The following is a 21,452-nucleotide window of genomic DNA, read 5'->3' on the forward strand; positions in this document are numbered from 1 at the left end:
GGAGGGTAAAGTTCTCTGAGAAAGAGGTGTCTAGGAAAGGGGAGGCTCCAAGCACTAACAGTGCAGTTGAGAGTCTGGAAGACTCAAGGATCGTATAAAGGCACATCAAGAAAAGAAGAAGCAATTATAATCTACAAGGGGGGAAATCAACTGAATATCAATATGTGCTCCAAATAGGAAACCAAACTAAAATTTGACATGATTTTTAAGAGCTGATGGAAAAATCTAAAGATATAATCCATTTGGCCTTGATACCAGAACTCTTCTCTAACGGTGGCCCACAGGACATGATATTGAACCTTTAGCCAAAATATAAATAAGTAAATAAGCCAGACCCGTAATCCAAGCCTCTACTTGGCCTGGCAGAGAAACATATTTACATAGTTGAGAGAAAGTAAATGCTACTTACTAGTTTTCAACTTTTAGAGACAACCCATGAGCAAAGCATGAAGGTCTTGGCTGTAATTCTGGAAGGCAAATGTTAAGAATCTCAACAATATCAAAGAAAAATTGTGAAAGCAAGAAGAAAGGGTACAGAAAAGCAGAAGAATGCTGTTTTCATTTCACCTGAAGGGGAGTTGAAATACTCAACTAAAGATGATGAACAAGAAATAGGGGTATGTGTATATCATTTCAAGTCGCAATGGTGAGCAACAGCAGAATAATGTAATCTTCAAAATAGGAAAGAAGTTTGGAAGGGGCATTTGTGTACCTAAGCGAAGTCCTTGTCTTGCATAGTAATGAGTCAGTAGATACTGCCTGAGGTTGACAATCAAGAAGTGGAAGAATAAGCATGATGTTTAGAATTAGGGTGGTGACCACCAGAGTCACAAAAGCCAGAAACAAGGGAAAGAAGCAGCCTCTGGGATGTGGGCCTGGGAACAGGAAGGGCCTGCGGAACCACTGCTTTTCCTCACAAATCCTTGCAGCCGAGGTGAGTCGCTACCATATGCATGCGTTAGTTTAGGAAAATTAAAATTAAAAGCATCATGGGGTGACCACTCAGACCAGTTACTCTGGTAGCAATGGGGATCTGAAGGATGACAACTATGGGAGACAGTGCCATTGCCATTTCCAAAAAGACCGCATTCATGACGCTTGGCCCAAGGCAGACCAAGAGAGCCGGCCACATGGCAGCTTCACATGCCCTCAGTCAACCAGAGTAGAAGACACTCCTGAAGCCCACATAGGTCATTTCCCCTCCCCTGGTGTTGTGTGCCTTTGCCCTCACACTATCCCCATAGGGTGGGCCCAGCCCCACTCCCCATCACACTGCCTCCCTAAATCCTGCCTCAACCACAAGTGCTTACCAAGGTGTATGCTTGTTTCCACATTACTGTGGGCATCTCAGACCCCCTCAGCGGTCATCGTTGCCTCTCTGCCCTCCCCACTCCTTTATATCCAGGAGTTCAGTCCAGAGCCCTCTCCCTGCCTTTGCCCCAGGCCCTCATCCTGGCCCTCAAGTGGCACAGCAGCCTCTGCACCAACGCTGACCGCCTTTCCAGACTTCTTGACTCACCACCGCTGGGCCCTCCCCTACCTTGCATCTGGGTGCCAGAATGCGTTCAGGTCTAGCTGCGTGTCATTTAAGTTTGGGGGGACATTTGTTTCTCGGCAGTGAGATTGAGTTTCCACAAGCTAAGTGGTTTTGTGGGGGGTTTTTAACTTGTTTTTTAAAGTTAGACAAACAAACAACAGAATCTCAGTGTAGTGGTTCTTAAACATCAAACATCTGAGATTAAACAGCTGGCAGGGAGGGATGCTACGTTGTTGTTTGGGACAAGAATAGGGTTTTTGTTGTACAAGCCTCTGAGAGAACAGTAAAAGGCTCTATATTTTAGTATTTTGATATAATTGCTCTGTGCCTCCATTAGTTCTGCTGGAAAATTAATAAAAAACAGGATCTCCCTTAAAACCAGATACTACTTCCAAATGGAGCCTTCCTGAATTAAACACATTACCAAAACAATGTTAAATGTTGACATTTCCTGATACATCGAATGTCATCCTCTTTTTTTGTCATCTCTTTAAAGTAGCTTTTAAAAGCCTATTTTTGTTTTCAAAACCAGAAGCTTATTTGCTTTTTTAAACCAGTTTGCTCATTTAATAACTCCCTCTAATTCATCAGCATTAGCAACAAATACTCGAACCTGTTTTAAGCTGTGATTTCAGTTGTACTTATTTTCATGTGAGTTTAGTAAACCCATATGGTTTGTAATGAAGCTCTTAAGCCAGAAAAGTGACATTTATGAATGACTATGATTTTTTAAACGCTGCTGACTTGAAGACACCTCTGCTGTCCTGCTTCTCTTTTCCAGACAAGCTGACATGGAGTCACAGAGTGTTAGTGCTAGTGGGAGCCACAGACAGCATTAGCTGACGCCTGTCCTATGCCTGGCTTAGAAACTGGTAAACAAAAAAGAATATTTTTTCCCTGTCTTCGGCAGAATCCAAACCCAGGATTATTTGCTGTAATGCATCCTCTGACCTATGCAGAAACGTTGATAGATTACCATCTATGCTCTCACCCCAAGTACAAATTCACCAAAGAGTCCCGCCACGGGTCCAGCATTCCTGTCACCCAAAAGCAGTTTCTCCATCACACGGTAATGTCATCACCAGGCTCACCGGAAGAGTGGCCCTGGGCTGCAGGGAGGGGCAGGGGACGAGGACAGGGTCACAGCTGGAATTGAGACAAAGGTTTGCCGCCACAGCTGCAGAACAAGAATGGTAACACCTCCCCTCATACCGCCAGCCCTAAAGGGGTACAGGTAGAGACCCCGCACCGCCTTGACCTGACCACACCTGCCTCTCAGGCTGCCTGCTGCCCTTTGTCAACATTCCTCTGGAAGGCTGCACCTAATGTTCATGTGTTCGTATTTCAATCATGTAAAAACGGCCGCATGCTATGCACAACCGTTGGTCTGACCTCCTCTCTCTTTGGCCCCAAGTGTAGAAACCAGAATGGACAAGGTAGTGGTGTGACACACGCAAAGAAGTGGCTCCAAGGAATTACTTCCCCCCAAGGGAACCACCCTGACCTGAATATCCCCCGACACCCCTTGAGGATTATCCTCAGGCCCTTCAAACTCCATTAACCCTTAACTCAGATTATGAGCTCTCTCCCCACTTCTACCAGCCACACCCTCAACTGCCTCCTCTTCCTGTATCACCTACTTGCCTTTCTGTTCTATGGACTTTGTGCAGTTACCCTTGAGATGCTTTCCCTCCTTCTCCCCCATTCCCCTCATCTAACCACCCCGGGGGGCCACCAGTGTGCCACTGACACAGCAAACAGATTTGCAGACCTCCCTCTAGTCTAGCCCTTGGCCCACTGCTGCTGCAGGCAGCCTTCCCTTCGGAGAAATCTTCCTTAGGCACGAGTTGATCCTGTCATTTCCTGCTCAAAAGCCCTCCGTAGGTCCCCACTGCCTGCTGTAGCAGCTCCAAGCTCATTAGCTTGGCCCACTATGCCCTTGTGACCTGCCTGGCTCTCCAGCCACATTCCCTTCTGCCTCTATGATGCACCCTGCACTCAGCCCAGCCGGGGGTCTCCTTCCAGCACTCTCCTCCCACGTGGCGCGCGTGTGCAGCTCTCCTGCCTGGAGTGCCGCTGGATGAAATGCCATCGTCTCCAAGTGTTGCATTAGCATCACATTCACAATAAACAAAATAGACTCTAAGGCCGCAGCTGCCCTCCATCCCGAGGACATGTTGCTTGTGCAAGTGCCTAATGAAGCAAGGGAAGCAAACCTCGCCTTTGTCTCTAATTCTGTGTTGCATTGTTTAATGTGCTTTGCTGAAGCAATTGCCTTTTTGCTTCAGAAAAATTCAAACTGAATGAAATTATAGATTTTGGTGCTTAGCCTTTTAAGACTGAAAAATAGTTGAATAAAACAAAAGTCCTTCAGAAACTTTACCTCACCAAACAGTTGCTTCCCGTGTGCTGACTTTCCTTATAGGACATTATTCCCGGAATAATGCACTGGAAAAGCTTCCAGTCCCTGCTTCTCTCCTCCCTGCCGGACCCCTCCAAGATGGAGACCACAAAGAGGTAAGCACGGCTCATCTGTTTGCTCGCGAGTATGGGTGCCCCACGTATTACAGAGGCAATGATCCCCAAAAGTTAAATGCCAATAATATGTCAAACCATACTTTTAAAGCATGAGAGAAGTTTGCTAGTCAAAGAAATTTGATGATGTGTAACTGATTTTCATATTTGGAATTTATCTTGAGATACACTTGTTTGAAAAGTAATGTCCTAGGTGACGAATTGGCAATGCTTGAGTACAAGTAGACAACCATTCCATATAGTTCAACTGAAATATTCATGGTCAATCTTTTTAAAATTCATAAATTGCGGCCTAGGTGACAGAGGAGACTCCATCTCAAAACAAAAAAAAGGAAAAAAAATCATAAATTGCCAAGATTAGCCTTCCACAGTCCCTGTATCCAGTTCCAAAGGATCCATGGCCCTCTTGTGCCACAGGCTGGCATTCACTGTGAGACTGTGGCAATCCCCACACAGAAAACAGCCCTGCTCCAGATACACAATGAATATTGTTGGATGATGAAAGAAGAAACTTAGAGTGACTACATTTTTGCTAATTTGCTTATTTAATAGCTCTTCAAAACCATAAGATATCAAAAAAGTAGCCTGGTGCCTTTTCATTAGGCTCTGCCTGGCCAATTGCTCACTCCTGAGCCCTTGAATTTGCTTCTTCAGTCCACTATCCTTATAAATACAGCTAAATGAGTGATTGGTAAACAGACATGACTAGTGTCCCAAAATGATTATCATCAGCTGTCAAACAAAGTTCCAATCCTCTGATCCAGAATGAGGCCCACCCCAAGGTGGCAGAGCTCTGGCATGGCCCCAAGAGTGGCCAAGAAACCTGAGCTCTGCCACCAACCAAGATCAGTAGGTGATCTTTACACACACCCCAGCTCGTACTCGGGTAATCTGGATCCTCTGACTCAGAAACTCACCAGGGAGGCTACATGACCTCCAGGAGCCATGTGACCTCAGCCATGCCCCTTGGCCAACTCTCCGGGCCCAGTCCTCTTGTCAGTAAGACAAGGGGATTGGACTTGTTGCAAAGGCCATTCTCAGCATTGACGTTTTAATTTTAGAAGAGTACAAGAGCTTACCCAACGTGCAGCCATCCCATGTACACTACACATCCACCCACGCCTCCGCAGGTATTTGAGGAGATAGTTGGAATCTGGGTTGTGACCCCAGAACACTGAATTTGACTTCCTCCTTCATCATCTTCATTGAAGGGCTTCATTGGTAAGCTCTTCCTGAACTAAGCCAAATGCAGCTGTACGTCATGTATGTCAAGGCTTTCCCATGTGCCGTCCCCTTGGGATCACTTCCTTAGGGCTTCTCTACTCCTCTCTTTTGCCTGAAGATTAGCATGCAGTAAGCAAAAAGCACCCAGCATAGGATTTGGGACATGGCAGGAGCTCAAATATGTTTCTTTCCAATTATTATACTTCGTCCATTCCTCATCCACCCTATTGCCATCTCAAAATCAGCATCCTTGTTCTACATTTTTAGCATATTTCTAGAATGTCTAATCTCCAGAACTGGTGGGAACAATGGCATCAAAGAGAAGGAAAGCTTTGGCATGGAAGAGACCTGCCTCCATTGTACTCTGGATGTATCACCAGTTCTGTCCTTGGGTGAGCTATGTATTAATGAAGCCCTTCGAGCAATAATCTCCTCCTCTCTGAGACAGAGGCAGTGTTGGCATCCTCACATTTGGGTGTGTGTGAGGATAAAAATGCAATGATCTTGTGAAGCATCTAGCATCATGCCTGGTGCATGCTTAGTAACTCTTCTCTTACGTCTACCCTCCTTTTCCACCCACTAAGCGTCGCAGTCACTCCATCGCCACCAGATGGCGACGTCTGTCACCACATTGACAGACTGCCTCATTTTGCTGCCGGGTGAGGATGCTTCAGAACTGACCTATGCAGTCAGTAAACGGGGTTTGGGGTGCTGTCAGGACACTGAATAAGAAAAATGAGGAATGGTGATAAGTGGCAACCCGCTGACCATGTCCACCCGTTATCAGCATGTATGGTTCTTAAGAATCAAGAAAAAGCATCCTATTTTCTTTCCAAAGCAATTTCCTTGGAAAAAAATCTCCCGAGGCTGTTCTTTCAACAAGCAGTGAGAATGCAGTTACCTTGGGCTTGAATAACCATGAATTAAACATGAACTCTCCATGAATTAAAGAAAACTCTCGAACCATGAGTTGTTACTTTCAGCTTATGTGCCTGAGTGCTCTGTTGGGCCAGTTTGTTTCTAAATAAACTGCAGTTGCATAACAGCTCATAAAATCAAGAGAGGATTCTGTATCTCCTTAGCATGGACTTCCATGGGATGTAAGACTCTAGGTCATGTTTTTATTTCTGAAAACAGGTACAAAATAAGAAGTGTAATTCCTTTTTTAAGTTCTGTCTTAGTTTGTTTGGGCAGCTATAATAAAATACCATAGATGTAATTTATGAGCAACTGAAATTTATTTCTCAGTTCTGGAGACTGGGAAGTCCAAGATCAAGGTGCTAGTAGTCTTGGTGTCTGGTGAGGGCCAGCTTCCTGGTTCATACATGGTTGTCTTCTTACTGTGTCCAAATATGGCAGAAAGGGGAAGGGAGCTCTCAGGCTTTTTTTTTTTTTTTTTTTTTTTAAGATGAGATATCACTATCTTCCATGCTGGAGTGCAGTGGCGTAATCATAGCTCACTGCAGCTTCAAACTCCTGGGCTCAACTGATTCTTCTTCCTCAACCTCCCAAGTAGCTTGGATTATAGGTGTGCATCACCATGCTCAGCCAATTTTATTTATTTATTGTAGAGATAGAGTTTTGCTACATTGCCCAGGCTGGTGTTGACCTCCTGGCCTCAAGCAATCCTCCCACCTCAGTTTCCCAAAGTGCTGGGATTACAGAAGTGGAGCCACTGCACCCAGCTTCTCAGGCCTCTTTGACAGGCAGTAGTCCTATTCATGAGGACTCCACCCTTATGACCTAACCCACTTCCCAAAGGCTCCATCTCCAAATACCATCACATTGGGGGTTAAGTTCTTGTTATTTTTAATGTAAATAGGGATAGGATCTTGCTGTGTTGCCCGGGCTGATCTCAAACTCCTGGCCTCAAGTGATCCTCCCACCTCGGCCTCCCAAAGTGTTGGGATTACAGGTGTGAGCCACTGCACCTGGCCTGGGAGTTATGTTTCAACATGGATTTGGGGACAACACAAAGTTCAGTCCATAGCAACTTCCTACAAATCCATTAATGATATTCCAACTTTGCAGCCATTTTGCTTGAATAAATTAGCTCCTATTACTTATGAGGTTTGCTTTGTATCTTTTGCCCCTGACAACTGTTTGTTGTTAAACCATACAATATAGTTATTTAGTGTTTATTTATTCCAAGTCATTTTTGTATTTGTAATAATTGAAGCAGCTCATTTATTTCTTTACTCTTCAGTAAATTCAGAGATAACTTGTTAAGTCTCTTTGGACTTCCATAAAATCTAAGAGTCAATGACAACTGAAGAAATTAACTAATCCAATAGTTCCCAGACTTTCTGATTTCACAGATGAGCAAAATGTCCAGAAGAACTTTGGAAACTGTCTTGGCATTGTCAGAGTTTTACTTTGTAAAGTAAGGTCATTAAAACAATTTTTTTTAAGATGGAGTCTCACTGTGTCGCCCAGGCTGGAGTGCAGTAGCACGATCTCAGCTCACTGCAACCTCTGCCTCCCAGGTTCAAGCAATTCTCTGCCTCAGCCTCCTGAGTAGCTAGGACTATAGGCTTGGGCCACCACACCTGGCTAATTTTTTGTATTTTTAGTAGAGACAGGGTTTCACCATGTTGGCCAGGTTGGTTTAGAACTCCTGACCTCAAGCAATCCGCCTGCCTCGGCCTCCCAAAGTCTGGGATTACAGGTGTGAGCCACCGCACCTGGCCAGGACATTAAAATTAAACAAAGCAACAGCCAGACACATTGGCTTATGCCTATAATCCCAGCACTTTGGGAGGCCAAGGCAGGAGGATCACTTGAGGTCAGGAGTTCAAGACCAGCCTGGGCAACATGGTGAAACCTCGTCTCTACTAAAAATACAAAAATTAGCTAGGTGTGGTGGCAGGTACCTGTAATCCCAGCTACTCAGGAGGCTGAGGCAGGAGAATCACTTCAACCTGGGAGGCAGAGTTTGCAGTGAACCGATATTATGCCACTTCACTCCAGCCTAGGCAACAAAGCGAGACTCCATCTCAAAAGAAGATAAACAAAAATTTAAAAAATAAATAAAACAAAGCAAAGCAAATTAAAAAAAATGCCCAACCACCATCTACTGTCATCACCATTTCAATTTTAAATGAATATATTTAACACATACAAAAAAAGTGAGAGGAACATGGTCTCAGAATTTAGAAACTGGGTAAGTTTTGCTTCATGAAAAGCTCTTGGTTGCTGCCATTCCATTGTCCTAGACCAGCCTGGTCCCTGGCGAGTGGCCCAGACCCTGAACTTCTCAGTGTCTCTTCTTATTGGGAATTCCCTCTGACTATACATGTTCTAAAGTAAAGTTTTGTTAGAATTTTCTAATAGAACCTGGATTCTTTGTCATGAAGTCAGTTACTAACAGGGCTAACCTCTGTGTCTCAGCGCCCAGGTTCCTTTTGGTGGGAAATGGGATTAAAGACCAAAATCTGGGTACTATGTATACACATTGCTTCTGGGGTGGTGAGGGGTTTGCTTCTTGGCCTGTTCAGCAGATAAAGTCAGGGATACACACAAACACACACACACATAAAGATATATGCAACATACATATATATGTAATGTATGTGCATATAAACACACATATACTCATACATATCCATATTTTAGAAATCGTGAATTCACACAAATGCCTACAGTTCCAGTCCATATCCATAGAGTTATTGCTTGCTTTCCACCATTCCATATTTGTATCTCCCTTCTTCCACTGTGAGAACCCTGGCTTCTAATACATTTACTTACTCAATCTTATAATACATCAAAAATCATTTCAGAATTGCTTGATCCATAACCACCTTAATAAACATGCAAAATAAGTTCAGATTGGTTTCCAGGTCCCCCCCACCCCCTCCCACCCAAGTCTATGGGTATGTAGTCAAATAACTTGTAGTAAGTTACTTGGGTAATTTCTTTTTCTTTTCTCTTTCTTTTCTCATTCCTTTAGCTCTCTCTCTCTCTCTGTCTCTCTCTCTCTCTCTCTCTGTCTTTCTTTCCTTCCAGTGTGTTTATGGAATTTCTGTGAAATATTATGATTTGTTTCAGTTTGCTTTCAACCTTTGTTTTTTATTTCACTTTCTTATTGATTTAATTTTATTTTTTCAATATGTTGAACATTAACATGTTTTCCAAACTCAAAACTACATTAAAGGCATATTCAGGGAAGTGTCACTCCCTCCCATCTCCCTCTTTCCCCTAGCAGATAGCCAGCTTGGTCTTCTAACATATCCTTCCTGTGTTTCTCTTTATAATGGTAAGCAGAATGTATACATTTTTCTTATTTTCCCTTCTGTCTTATACAAAAAGTGGCATTCTAGATATGCTTTTCTACATTTGTTTTTTTTCACTTAATATCTCCAGAAAGTCATTCTATATCAGCTCACAGATGCTTTCCTCATTCTTTTCCCATTAGTCAAAACCATGGTGCTATAATTTTTTTTCAGCCAGTCTTCATACTTGGCAAGTGGGTGTATTTTTGCACAATAACAAAACAAAGATAAGAATCTTATCACAAAGACATATGTGCACACACAAAGGAGCCGTCAGTTAATCCCTGCTTTCCATTCCTGCCTCCTGCCCTACCTTCAGCCTCAGCCTTTCCAGCGTCTGTGAGGAGGTCTGTTTCCTTCCGAGTGGGCTCCAGGCTCTGTCATTCTTCACTGTTTTTCATGAGACAGCATTCTCTAGGCTTCTAGAAATTTATTCCAGAAAATGATTGAAAACTTTTATCCATTGATATCTTTTCTGTTGTTCTCTTTGCTGTTGTGTGTTCGGTTTTTATTCCTTCTATATCATCTGAAATGTGTGTATGGAAGGAGTCAAGACCCCAAAAAAGTGTTCATTCCATCCACTTGAAACAAAGGGCTGCTGCCAAGTTTAAAAATAACAATGTATTTTCCACCCTATCTCAATTCCTTTAACATTCTCAATACCCAGGAATTTTTATATAAGGCTCTAAAGTTATAATACTAAACAATACACAAGGAGGTGGGGAGGAAGATATGAAATGGAATAGAATATCTAAGAAGGATTATAAAGGTGGAGGGAAAATACTAGGACCAAAAGTAACTACCTGTATTAGCCTGTTCTCTCATTGCTATAAACAAATACCTGAAACTGAGTAATTTATAAAGAAAAGAGGTTTAATTGGCTCGTGGTTCCATAAGCTGTACAGGAAGCAGGACAGCTTCTGCTCGGCTTCTGCGGAGGCCTCTGGAGACTTACAATCATGGCGGAAGGCAAAGGGGAAGCCAGCACCTCACATGGCGAGAGCAGGAGGAAGAGTGACGGGGAGGTGCCACACACTTTTAAACAATCATGTCTCAAGATAACTCACTCACTCACCATCATGAGAACAGCACCAAGGGGATGATGCTAACCCATTCCTGAGAACTCCACCCCCATGATCCAATCACCTCCCACCAGGCTCCACCTCCAATACTGGGGATTACTATTCAAAGTGAGATTTGGTGGGGACAGGTCCAAACCATATCAGTATCTAACTGCACTCACCCCAGGAGATAATACAATTTTAAACACTACAAACTGAAAAATTCTATGATTCTCTTTTTAAACTCCAGGAAGTGTCTTACTTGGCAACATTCTCCAGGGTTTGCCTGGGGCCTATTGCATCCCCTGCCTTTGCCTCTGGGAACCATAAATGGCTTTTCAGGAGTGAGGGAGGACAGAGTAGTAGAGGCCTCGCCAGTGGTAAAATAAAAATGCTTTAGAAAATTATGTAAAGACTCCAAGACTTCTAGTGTGACTCTATCTTTGACTGCTTGTGTGGTTTTTCCACAGCTGCGATTCCTTCAATTCATTTATGCTTCCGATAGACATCCCTGCTGTTCTTGATGCCTTACCAGAAGAGGACAGACTAGAAACAGTTGAACGGTATTTTTGTTTTTTACCTTTGGCCTCTAATGTGGTCTGTTTCCCAAAAATATGCGAGGTGCTGTGAGGAACTTCAGAAGAGCACACAGTTCTGAGCTTGCAACTCAAATGAGAAGATAAGGCTAACACCCATCCATACCATCACCTAGATAAGATGTTAAATTCGTAGTGGAGAATCGACAGTCTCTAAGCTCTGCGGCCTCCTGATCTTTAGCTGTTCCAGAAGCTCAAGGGAGAGGAGATCTGAGGTGGTGCCAAATGGCCTTGGAAGGCTTCAGTGGTCACATGGACTTGGGTTAGTATGTGAAAGATAGGTAGGACTTGGATGGGCATAAAGAAATACAAGTCCAGAAGTAAGGCACTTACATTTGATTTTACTGATCAGCATGCAACAGCCAGTGAAAATGGTCTTGAATGTCCTATCCCTATGCTCATTTACAACTGATGGCTACAGACACAGCAGCAGAGCTGAGAATGGGAAACCTGAGCCATGCAGAGCCCGTGCCCTTGTCCCAGGGCAGCTTCTCCATCGTGAGCACCACAGCATACAGCATTCGCATGTCCAGCTCACACGTGTTTCCAGTTGGCTCACCTGGCATTGCCCCATTTGCAAATGCCTCTAGATCTGAGTCATTACTTCCTCTTTTTTAAAAATATACTTAGCTACTTATTATATCACCACATAATTTCTGGGAGAAAATTAGAAGTTCCATATGTTTTAAAGCAGATACTTTCTACCAGGCAAAAGTAAAATTCATTTAAGTTTTCTGGTTTAATTAACCAACATAGCATAAAGTTGTATACAAACTCATCTCTCATTAAAATTAGATTCCATTAGAAGATTATAGAGCACCCGAAATTTTGCATAGAATAGTGTGATGAAGGGGTAGGCTGTGGGTTCAACACCACCACCCCCACCACTGCCACTCACTCACAGTACACCTTGGGCCACTGACTTCACCTCTCAGTGCCCCAATGTCCTCATCTTCAAATGGAATGATCCCAGGACCCATCTCATGGGTGGCTATGAAAAGCAAATGAATTAATACATGTCCAGTGTTTAGTTCAGTGCCTCACACGTAGTAAGGTTTTGATAATTAGATATACTACCATTAATGACCCCGGTATTCCAAACCCCTAGCCCAGTATCTGACACTTGGTAGGCAAGCAACAGCTCACTTTAGAATGAAGTTGTATCACCCAATAGTAACATTATGAGAAAATAAGAATAAGAGAAGATACATGGTTAGATTTCCAAAACATCAGATGAAGAGGTATTCATGTCCCAAGAGGTTTTCTTCCATCCAGTGTTATATCTCAAGTGTAGAAGATGAATACATACTTCTGATATTTTTAAATTTTGATTTTTCACGTCTTTGGGGGTATAAAGGAGCACTTGGATGTGCTGCTGTATCTGTGACAGCAGAGTCGGAGTATAGGACGAAGAAGGCCACCAACCCTGCATGACAAGAGCTCCGGCACATTAGGGAGACTCTTGGTCCCAGAGTTCCTACCTACCTGCTATTTCCTGAACTCCTACTACTGAAGACCCATTCCTTCAGCTTTGTGCTTTGTTTCTATTAAACTACCTCTGGGGAGGGAACATTTTGAGTCTCACTTATAACTCAGTATAAAATCACCAGAGCCTTTTTAGAGTTCAGGCTTGAGGGTCAGTGGCAGGAGAGATGATGGGAATGAGAAGACTCCTGGTCCAGTGGGGAGGTCCCGGAAAACACGAAGAGGGGACGAGTGAAAAGCTGGAAACACAAACAGCCAGCTTAGCCTCTTTACCAAAAGCCGGATGCTCCTGCGTGCTTCTGTTTGATGGGCGTGAAGTATTGGCATGAAAGGTCTGGGCTCTGATCACTGTTCAGGCCAAGCGCCCAGCCCTGTGCCTGCTTGATCATCCTGCATTTGGTTCTGATTCCTGTGCCGGTAGCAGTTACCTGGGACTGCATTGCCTTGAAGTGAGTGAAGGAAGTGTTCTGAAGTCTATTTCTGTGGTGAGATGGATGTCTTCATTTTTATTTGAGATGCGGCTCATGAATGAATTGTGCCTATACATGGTCTTTGCTTTCTCGCTTCGCAAATGAAGCTCTCTATATTTAACTCCTGTCATTTATCAAAATATTATAGAAACTACAGATGGTACCTGGCTTACATTGGTTTGACTTATGATTTTTCAACTTGACAGTGATGTGAAAGTGACTCTCATTCAGTACACTCCTCGACTTATGATGGGGTTCTGTCCAGATAAACCCATTATGAGTTGAAAATATCATGAGTCAAAAATGCACTTTTGACTCACGATATTTACAACTCGTGATGGATCTAATGAGACCTAACCTCATTATAAGTCAAGGAGCATCCATATTTATCAATATATTTTTCTGACTGTTTCTTTGACATCTGCAAAGGTTCTTAGGTCTAGTTTAGTAAGACAGAACACAAGAACAGTAAGCCAGTCAAAGCAGATGTATGACTCACAGATAGGCAGCAAGAATAAACAGAAGCCTAGGATCCAGGGTGAGCCAGTCCACCAAGGCTTAGTAAAGCTGCCCAGGGCAGATGCAGTCTCGTCTGCATGTCTCCCATATTGCATCACAGCTGAGGGACCCCAAAAGCACTTTACTTTGGGTTTTATTCCCTGAGTGTCACACAGACTGCTGAGCTTAAGCATTGCCGAACATTCTGTTCTGAGAGGAACAAGGCCACAGCCCTGTTGTTTATCTTAGGATGTTGCATTCTCAGTACAACCTGTCCAAGAATTGCAAGCGAGAGGGGGAAGAGCTGGGTTGACCAAGGCCATCTGAGGACCTGGCCTCCTGTAGCAACCCTACTGATCTGCACTCCTTAGCTCCATTGTTCAAAAATGTTTTCATTCTTAACACATAAAAACTTTTGCATTCGAAATTACACTATCGGCTGTGATAAAGCAAAGAAATCCTGATAACTCAAGCACTGATAGCAAATTATCACGGTCATGGTCAGACTAGGATCACTGCCAGCCTGCTTGTGATTGCAGGAAATGGTTTATTACACATCAGACTACAGCATCTTTCACACCCTATATACTCAAAAATAAGTATTTGTTGATTATGATTTCTATTTTTTCTTTTATAAACACATACTATATTGATAGTTGAAATATATTTTTACAAGTAAGTAATCAATTAGTGGAATCCTAAATATGTGAGGCAAATAAGACCTGCCCACATGCAATGATACTTGACAATACCTGAGCTTCTAGAGCTTGGACTCCAGCTCTGAAAAGGAATGTTGAAGTGCCATCTACTCAAATCACTGCATGACGGCATTTCTTGACAGGGCTGCGGCCAGGGTGGGGTGATTCATATTTGCTTCAGCTTCTTTCTGCCAGGCCCACTGGGGAGATATTCAGCAGATCCAAACATACCCAACTCCTCCTCCATTCAGCAGTGATGTGCACACTGTTTTGACTCCGTTTCCTCATCTTTGAAATGGGAATAGTTGTGCCTACTTCATGGAGGGTTGTCAGAATTAAAGGAGATGCTGATGCTGATGAGAATAGTAATTATAATAACCAACACTCACTGAGCATTAAACGTGTGCCAGGGAGTGCTTTGCAAACAGTCTTATTTAATCTTTATGATGAGCTTTTATTATTATGCCCACCTTTGAGACAAAGAAACTGCTAATGGGAAGATAATGTTTACAAAGCACAACCATAGTGATTTGCATATAGCAGCTACTCAGTAAATATTAGCTTTCAATCTAATGAGGCTAGAACAACTTTTGCAGATTTCAAGGTATTTTTCTTAAAAGAAAATTGCCATGCCCACCTCTTTTTACATATATCACTGCTGAGTAAAGTGTCCCTGTTCATAATTCCAGACTTTTGAAGCCTTTGTTGCCCTTTGTTGATCTTGGAAGCATTTCTCTAATGGAATGTGGTGGAGATGGGTGCTGTCAAAAAATTAGTTGTCCTGTTCTAAAGTCCCAGAATCATTGAAACTAGAGGCTAAGTTTCCCAGCCTCCCTTGCAGTTAAGTTGTCCATTTTATTAAGTGTTTGCTGATGGAATGTTAGCAGACAAGATATAGTCCACTCCTGAGGTCAGCTCTTAACAGAGTGAGTGTGTCTCCTGCACACCATCCCTCCCTGCTTTGCTCCAGCTGAAACCCAAACATGCAGTGGCCCAGCTTGAACCATCAAACAACAAAGCTCTAGACCAGAGGTCAGCAGACTATAGCTCAGAACCAAATGTGGCCCACCACCTATGTTTGTAAATAAAGTATTATTGCAACCCAACCACACCCATTCACTTATGTGTATTTTTCTGTGATTTCTCTCTTGCTACAACAGCAAGAAAAAAAAGTTGTGTAGTTATAACAAAGACCATATGACCCCTTAAGTCTCTAGAGAAAAAGTTTACTGACCCCTGCTCTAAGGGATAGCAGACCACAAAAAGATTGAAAAAAAAAAAAACTAGACTATTTAGAAATATATTGTTTAATTTTAAAGCCATTGTGGGCTTTCTACTTATCTTCTTTGCTATTGATTTCTATTCTAATTCCATTGTGGTCAGAGAACATATTCTGACTAATTTTAGTCTTTTGAAATCTTTCAGGCTTTCTTTATAGCCCAAGATATGGTCAATTTTGGTAAATGTTCCATGTGCACTGGAAAAGAATATGAATTCTGTAACCCCCATTTTTAAAAATTGCTTTTTATTCTCTGGTTATAAATAACTACCATTATGCCTACCATTGTTTGTTGGTGGACAGCAATTTATCAGCCTTATGCTTCTTTTAACGTAAACAACAAAAGTAGATGGAACTAAAGTTGAATACCACAAGAACTGCATAACTCCTAAATGTTCACAATATTTCATTCTATTTTTATACTGGGAAGGAAAAGCAGTGCCCATTAAACATCTTATTACTTTGCAGTGAGCTCTGTGAGCAGAATGTAGAAGTTATGTTGACTCCAGAAATGATCAAAGTGGAATTCCCTATGTTGAACTACAAGAACATCAGGAAGGAGAAGTAAGTGGATGCTTTTATGCCTTATTAAAAGGTAGTCTTGGGTGAAATTTGTTCTGCATGAAGTACAAAATTGTCATGTTGTCTGAGTCTAAATAGCTCAGTCTTTGAAAGAGACACATTTCTGGTGCTTCATATATTTAGATATGTATTTTATTTTAGGCACAATTACACTCCCTGAAATCTTGTTACCAAGTAAGCCTTTAAAAACTGAAATCAATTTTCCATGTGCTTATCAATCAATTTCAGGATGTGTTTGTTTCTTATTAATAGCTGATTGGGTTTCATTCTGTATAAGGAACTGGCTCTGGAGCCAGACCATCTGGAGCTGCACCATTTATACATAGAAAATCTCAAGCCAAGTTATTGTCCTTATCAACTCTGGCCTCAGTTTCCTTATCTGTAGCATGCAGAAAATAAAATCTCCCTGTCACAGGGCAAATGTAAGGATGAAACGAGATGCCAACCATGGAAGCACCTAGCCAGTTGCCTGATGTGAACCAGAACTCAGTAAATGTTCTCTCCTCCTCTCCATCAGGGGCTAACTAGCCAAGCAAGCATCATCCTTTGAAAAATTGGTTTCAAAAACACAGTAATAAACATATAAAATGTGTTCCTCCTCATTGTAATGAAAGAAATACAAATTAAAACAAAAATTTTGAAGAATACTTTTTAATGTAAACCACCTATAGTTCATATGCCTTATAAGTTTGAAATTCCATGTATAAACTTTTTTATTCTTTTTCTTTGAAAAATGCCTTTATATTATGTTAAAAATTAGAAAAATATAAAAAATTTTAAATATGATAAAAACAACCACCCAAAGGTAGTAACATACATTTTGATGTATGGTCTTCCAAAAATATAGATATTTATATTTATATATTTATATTATGTATTTATATATGTATTTATATTTTAAACCATGTATATGGTTTAAATATATATTATATGGTTAAATATATATTTTCCATATATATGGAAACCATCATACATGGTTTAAAATATAAATACAGGGCGTGGTGGCTCATGCCTGTAATCCCAGCACTTTGGGAGGCTGAGGCGGGTGGATCACCTGAGGTCAGCAGTTTGAGACCAGCCTGGCCAAAATGGTGAAACCCCATCTCTACTAAAAATACAAAAATTATCTGGGCGTGGTGGTGGGTGCCTATAATCCCAGGTGTTCGGGAGGCTGAGGCAGGAGAATTGCTTGAACCTGGGAGGCAGAGGTTTCAGTGAGCCGAGATCGCGCCATTACACTCCAGCTGGGTGACAAGAGCAAAACTCTGTCTCAAAAAAATAAATAAATAAAATATAAATACATATGGTTTTAACAAAATTCAATCATATTATACATATTGTTTTATCTTGTGCACTTTTACTTAACAACATAAGCACATATTTATAAATATACATATGAATTATTATATTTCTGAGTAGATGTACCATAATTTATTTAACCAACAACCTGCCAATAAACATGTAAACTCTTTGCAGTGTTCTCTGTTATCAATAGTGCTGCAACAAACATCCTTGTGCTATAATTCCTTTCAAACTTACCAGACTGTTTTCTTAGGATAAATTCTAGATCAATGGGCATTTTAAGGTTTTAATATATATTGCTTAATGACCATCCAGACAGTGTTACCATCTCTCCTACTGGTAGAGGTTAGAACTGCCTGCATTCAAATGCCCTGGATGACATGGAATAGTGTCATCTTTTTTTTTCGTCTTTATCAATGAGACAGAACTTTTTTAAAGACCATCTCATTATTTTAATTTTAATTTTAATTTCTTTGTTTGCAAGTTATACTAAAAACTTATCTATGCTTTTCAACCATTTCTCTTCTTTTATGAGGGACTTGTTTTGCCTATTTTGCCTATATTTCTTCCTTATTTCAAGAGTCCCTCATTTATTAAAGATAATTACCCTTTCTTATATACGCTGCAAATTTATTTTCTGGGTTTGTCTTCTACTTTGTTGTGGGGGTCCTACCTTTTCTGAAAGGAATGCTCACATTTCTTAGAGCAGTATGAGATCTCTCTGGTTTGTCTGTGATAGTTCCAGAGACCTGCAGCAGCCAACACTGCTTGGAAAATAGATTGGCAGTTTCTGGTAAAAGAAAATGTAGGAAACAAAATTTTAAATGGAATTCCAGTAAGCATCTGTTTTGATTAGTTAATTAATTAATTAGTTAATTAATAGAATATTGCATTCTACTACCCAGCACATAAAACCTCTTGCACCTCAACACATAGATGCACTTTGTGTTTTGCTTCAAGTTTCAAAAAACTGACATAGGGTTTTAAATGAAAACTTTTTTTTTTTTTTTTCTACTTCAAATATTACCTCTGGACATAGAATGGCTTGCCCCAGGAGCAAGGTAATATTCAATACCTATCTACTCAGTTGCTCTTTTACATGAGTCTTCACTCTTCATACCTTGGAGCTAATGTTGAATGGCATTTGGTTATCAAATTATCATTAAACGAAATAGAATTTATTAGTTTACATATTCACCCAAAGCGGTATATCATTTTTTACGTATTTTTAGTACTTTATGAAAAAATAAACTAACAATGAACTGTAAACATTTTCTGCACACCAAGTCAGCTTCTAATTTTTTTCAAAAAATATATATACATTTCACACATTTGCAATAAACTTTCCATGACATTTTAAACTTACCTCTTTGGCAGGTAAAATTATTTTATATACATTTTTTGTGCATCAAAATTGTCAACATAATTATCATTTTATTGGCTGCATAGTATTTCAGCAAGTTGATATCCCACAGACCATTTTCAAAAGTGATTTGGTTCAGAAACTCTCCTCAGCTCACATCAAGCCTAATCCTGTGCTGTTTTTTCCCCTCTGTTCTTACTTTTTCCTCTTCCTCACCTTCTTCTCTCAGCCAGAAGCCAACAGAGCCCTCCCTGCCAGACACCCAGAGCCTGGACAGACAGGGACGGAACAAAAAGAACACATCAGCAGTGTCCCATGTCCCCCTGAAGACTGTTCTTTATTTGGTTTCTGGCAAACATTTATTTTCATGGACGCAAAGAATCATCTGCTCTCACTCAATGGCTGAAATTAACCAGAGAGATTCTCTGCTGCCTGGACAGTGGTCTTGGCCCTTTCAAGACCCACAGGGGAATCACATTCCCCATAAAATGTTCAAGGAACTGTGAGACTGTGACTTTAGTTGCTGACACATTTTTCAGCACTCCTTAGATCAACACAGTATTACTCAATCATTAGTATCTCTAAGGGGAGACAGGATCTATATATTTTTAGACATGATTCCATAAAATGGTACCAATTAATTTCTTTAATTATGTGCATTAGGGAACATAATTCTCCATTTTCAGGTATTTCTGGTTTTCCAAAACTGTCAGCCATTTGCCAAACATGTCACCCTCTTTTAAAAATGTCTCAGAAGCACTTTATTTTATATTGGATTTATATTGCCCAAGCAGATTATATAGCTGAGTTCACAGTCTTTGAACAAGACATATGTCCTTTTAACCAAAACACTCATTATTTCCTCCCACATATCTGGATGCTGGTGAGCACCATGACAGTCTCTGAGCCCAGTCTCCATCTTAATCCTTGGCCCCAGCCCACCAAGAGGCAAGCTGGCCCCTAAGAAGCCCGGGTCCTCCCCATGTCTCAGCCCTTTGTCTACTCCCACTGCACCCATCAACTGATAGCCTCATTTTACACCACATCCAGTCAAAGTTCTCCCCAGCAACCCCCGCCACACCAACATCAGCCTCGGCTCCACATCAGCCACTACTTGGTCCAGGTGCACAAACCTCCCTGAGGTGCTCACTCTTCTGGAGCCACTGCCAGAGTCAGAAATAGTGTGTATCTACCTCATTCATAAAGATGAAAAACCAGCTAGCGTTGACTGAGCACTTAGAAGACCTCACACCAGGATCTCTGTGAATAAGATCTCATTTCACCTTCGCTACAGTGCTAGGAGATGGGAATTACACCATTCGTACATCAGGAAACGGGCTGTGGACGCTTAGGTAACTTGCCTGTGCTCAGAAACTGATGGAGCTGAGGCCAGAAGCCAGGTTTGAATCATTCATAAGCTGAGTGTTTTCACTGGTAACTAAACTATCACTAAATGTGGTGAAAACCTTCTTTGTATATTAAATGAAATGCTCCTCCGACCTTCACCAGCAGTGCTGGCGGGGGTTGACTTTTGTGGTTTTATTAAGTGTCCTCATGTTTCCTTGTTGGGTTTTTTGATACTCAGAGACGTGAAAGATCAAGCACAACCAGCAGAGAAGGCGGGAGAGAAGCTGCTCGAGGAGATGAGGAACCTGAGGGGCAAAGCTCTCAACACATACCTGATTCTAGAATGAAAGTCACCAGTAGGTCAGTCCCTTCCATTTGCTTTCTGCAGGCCACTGTGGCCCCTTGCATCCATTTACATGCCAGCCATCTCTGCAATTAAAGTTTCTAGAGAAAAAAATGAAATGTAGAGGGTGTATATATCTTTTAACTAATAATTATAAATCTTATATTTAAAAATAAAATGGCCTTAGGATGATGACAGTGTTGTTAGCTTCTTGGTGCAGGGTTTAGTGCCAGAATGCTTCTGAGCAACGTGTGATGAGAGACTAAGAGCCGGGCCCTGGCAGCTGTTTCTGAGGGTCTTTTGGAGGTGTGGTGTGGTGGGAGAGTGGCTTCAGGGAGGGGATGCTCTCCCACCTCTGCAGAAGCAGCCCCCTTCATCCCCGGGGCATCACTAGATTTGGCTTTGGAAGAGCAATACTGGTATGAATGCTGGCTCCCCACACAGCTGTGCAGGTGGCAAACACTGGCAGGGGGCCTGGACCTGGAGAGGACACTGTGAGGTGACTAGAACTTGCACCAGTTTCTCAGGAGGATGCTTCCTCCTGGGAACTCACAGAAGCACCTGGAGCAAGAGGTCACTGCAAGGGAGCCAGGAGTTCCAGTGAACACGTGTCAGTAAAAACCAGGCCCAGTACTGTGTTTGTGAACATGACTGCCTTCATATGCACAGGCCGGGGAGGCTGATGACATTTGGGTTGTGTTATAATAACCCATAATTATCCAAATATATTTGGATGTATTCCCTCCACTCATTTTTCTATGAATACATTTAAATAGCTGGTATCAGACTGTATGTTTGTGGTCTTCATTAACTCATTGATTCTGACATTTTTCTAGAATTTGTTATTTCATCATAAAATCT

At 41.7% G+C, this 21,452-nt stretch overlaps 1 protein-coding gene across 4 annotated transcripts in view; it reads left to right on the top strand.

The window, feature by feature from the left end:
• CFAP221 (cilia and flagella associated protein 221) overlaps positions 1-20,786 on the top strand; it is a 125,431-nt gene extending 104,645 nt beyond the window's left edge. For 3 of the 4 annotated variants that reach the window (XM_058434375.1, XM_058434376.1, XM_058434377.1), the window contains exons 21-25: positions 2,448-2,606; positions 3,963-4,054; positions 11,099-11,191; positions 16,123-16,218; positions 20,487-20,769. In XM_058434375.1, the coding sequence (XP_058290358.1) occupies positions 2,448-2,606; positions 3,963-4,054; positions 11,099-11,191; positions 16,123-16,218; positions 20,487-20,595 (549 nt within the window). In that variant the 3' untranslated portion in view covers positions 20,596-20,769. Of the gene's footprint in view, positions 1-2,447; positions 2,607-3,962; positions 4,055-11,098; positions 11,192-16,122; positions 16,219-20,486 lie in introns of all 4 variants that reach the window. The other variant, XM_032145734.2, reaches the window with a different exon arrangement.
• Positions 20,787-21,452: the final 666 nt, after the last annotated feature.

Source organism: Hylobates moloch, unplaced genomic scaffold (assembly GCF_009828535.3).
Source record: "Hylobates moloch isolate HMO894 unplaced genomic scaffold, HMol_V3 SCAFFOLD_24, whole genome shotgun sequence".
In the NCBI taxonomy this organism is placed as follows: domain Eukaryota; kingdom Metazoa; phylum Chordata; class Mammalia; order Primates; family Hylobatidae; genus Hylobates; species Hylobates moloch.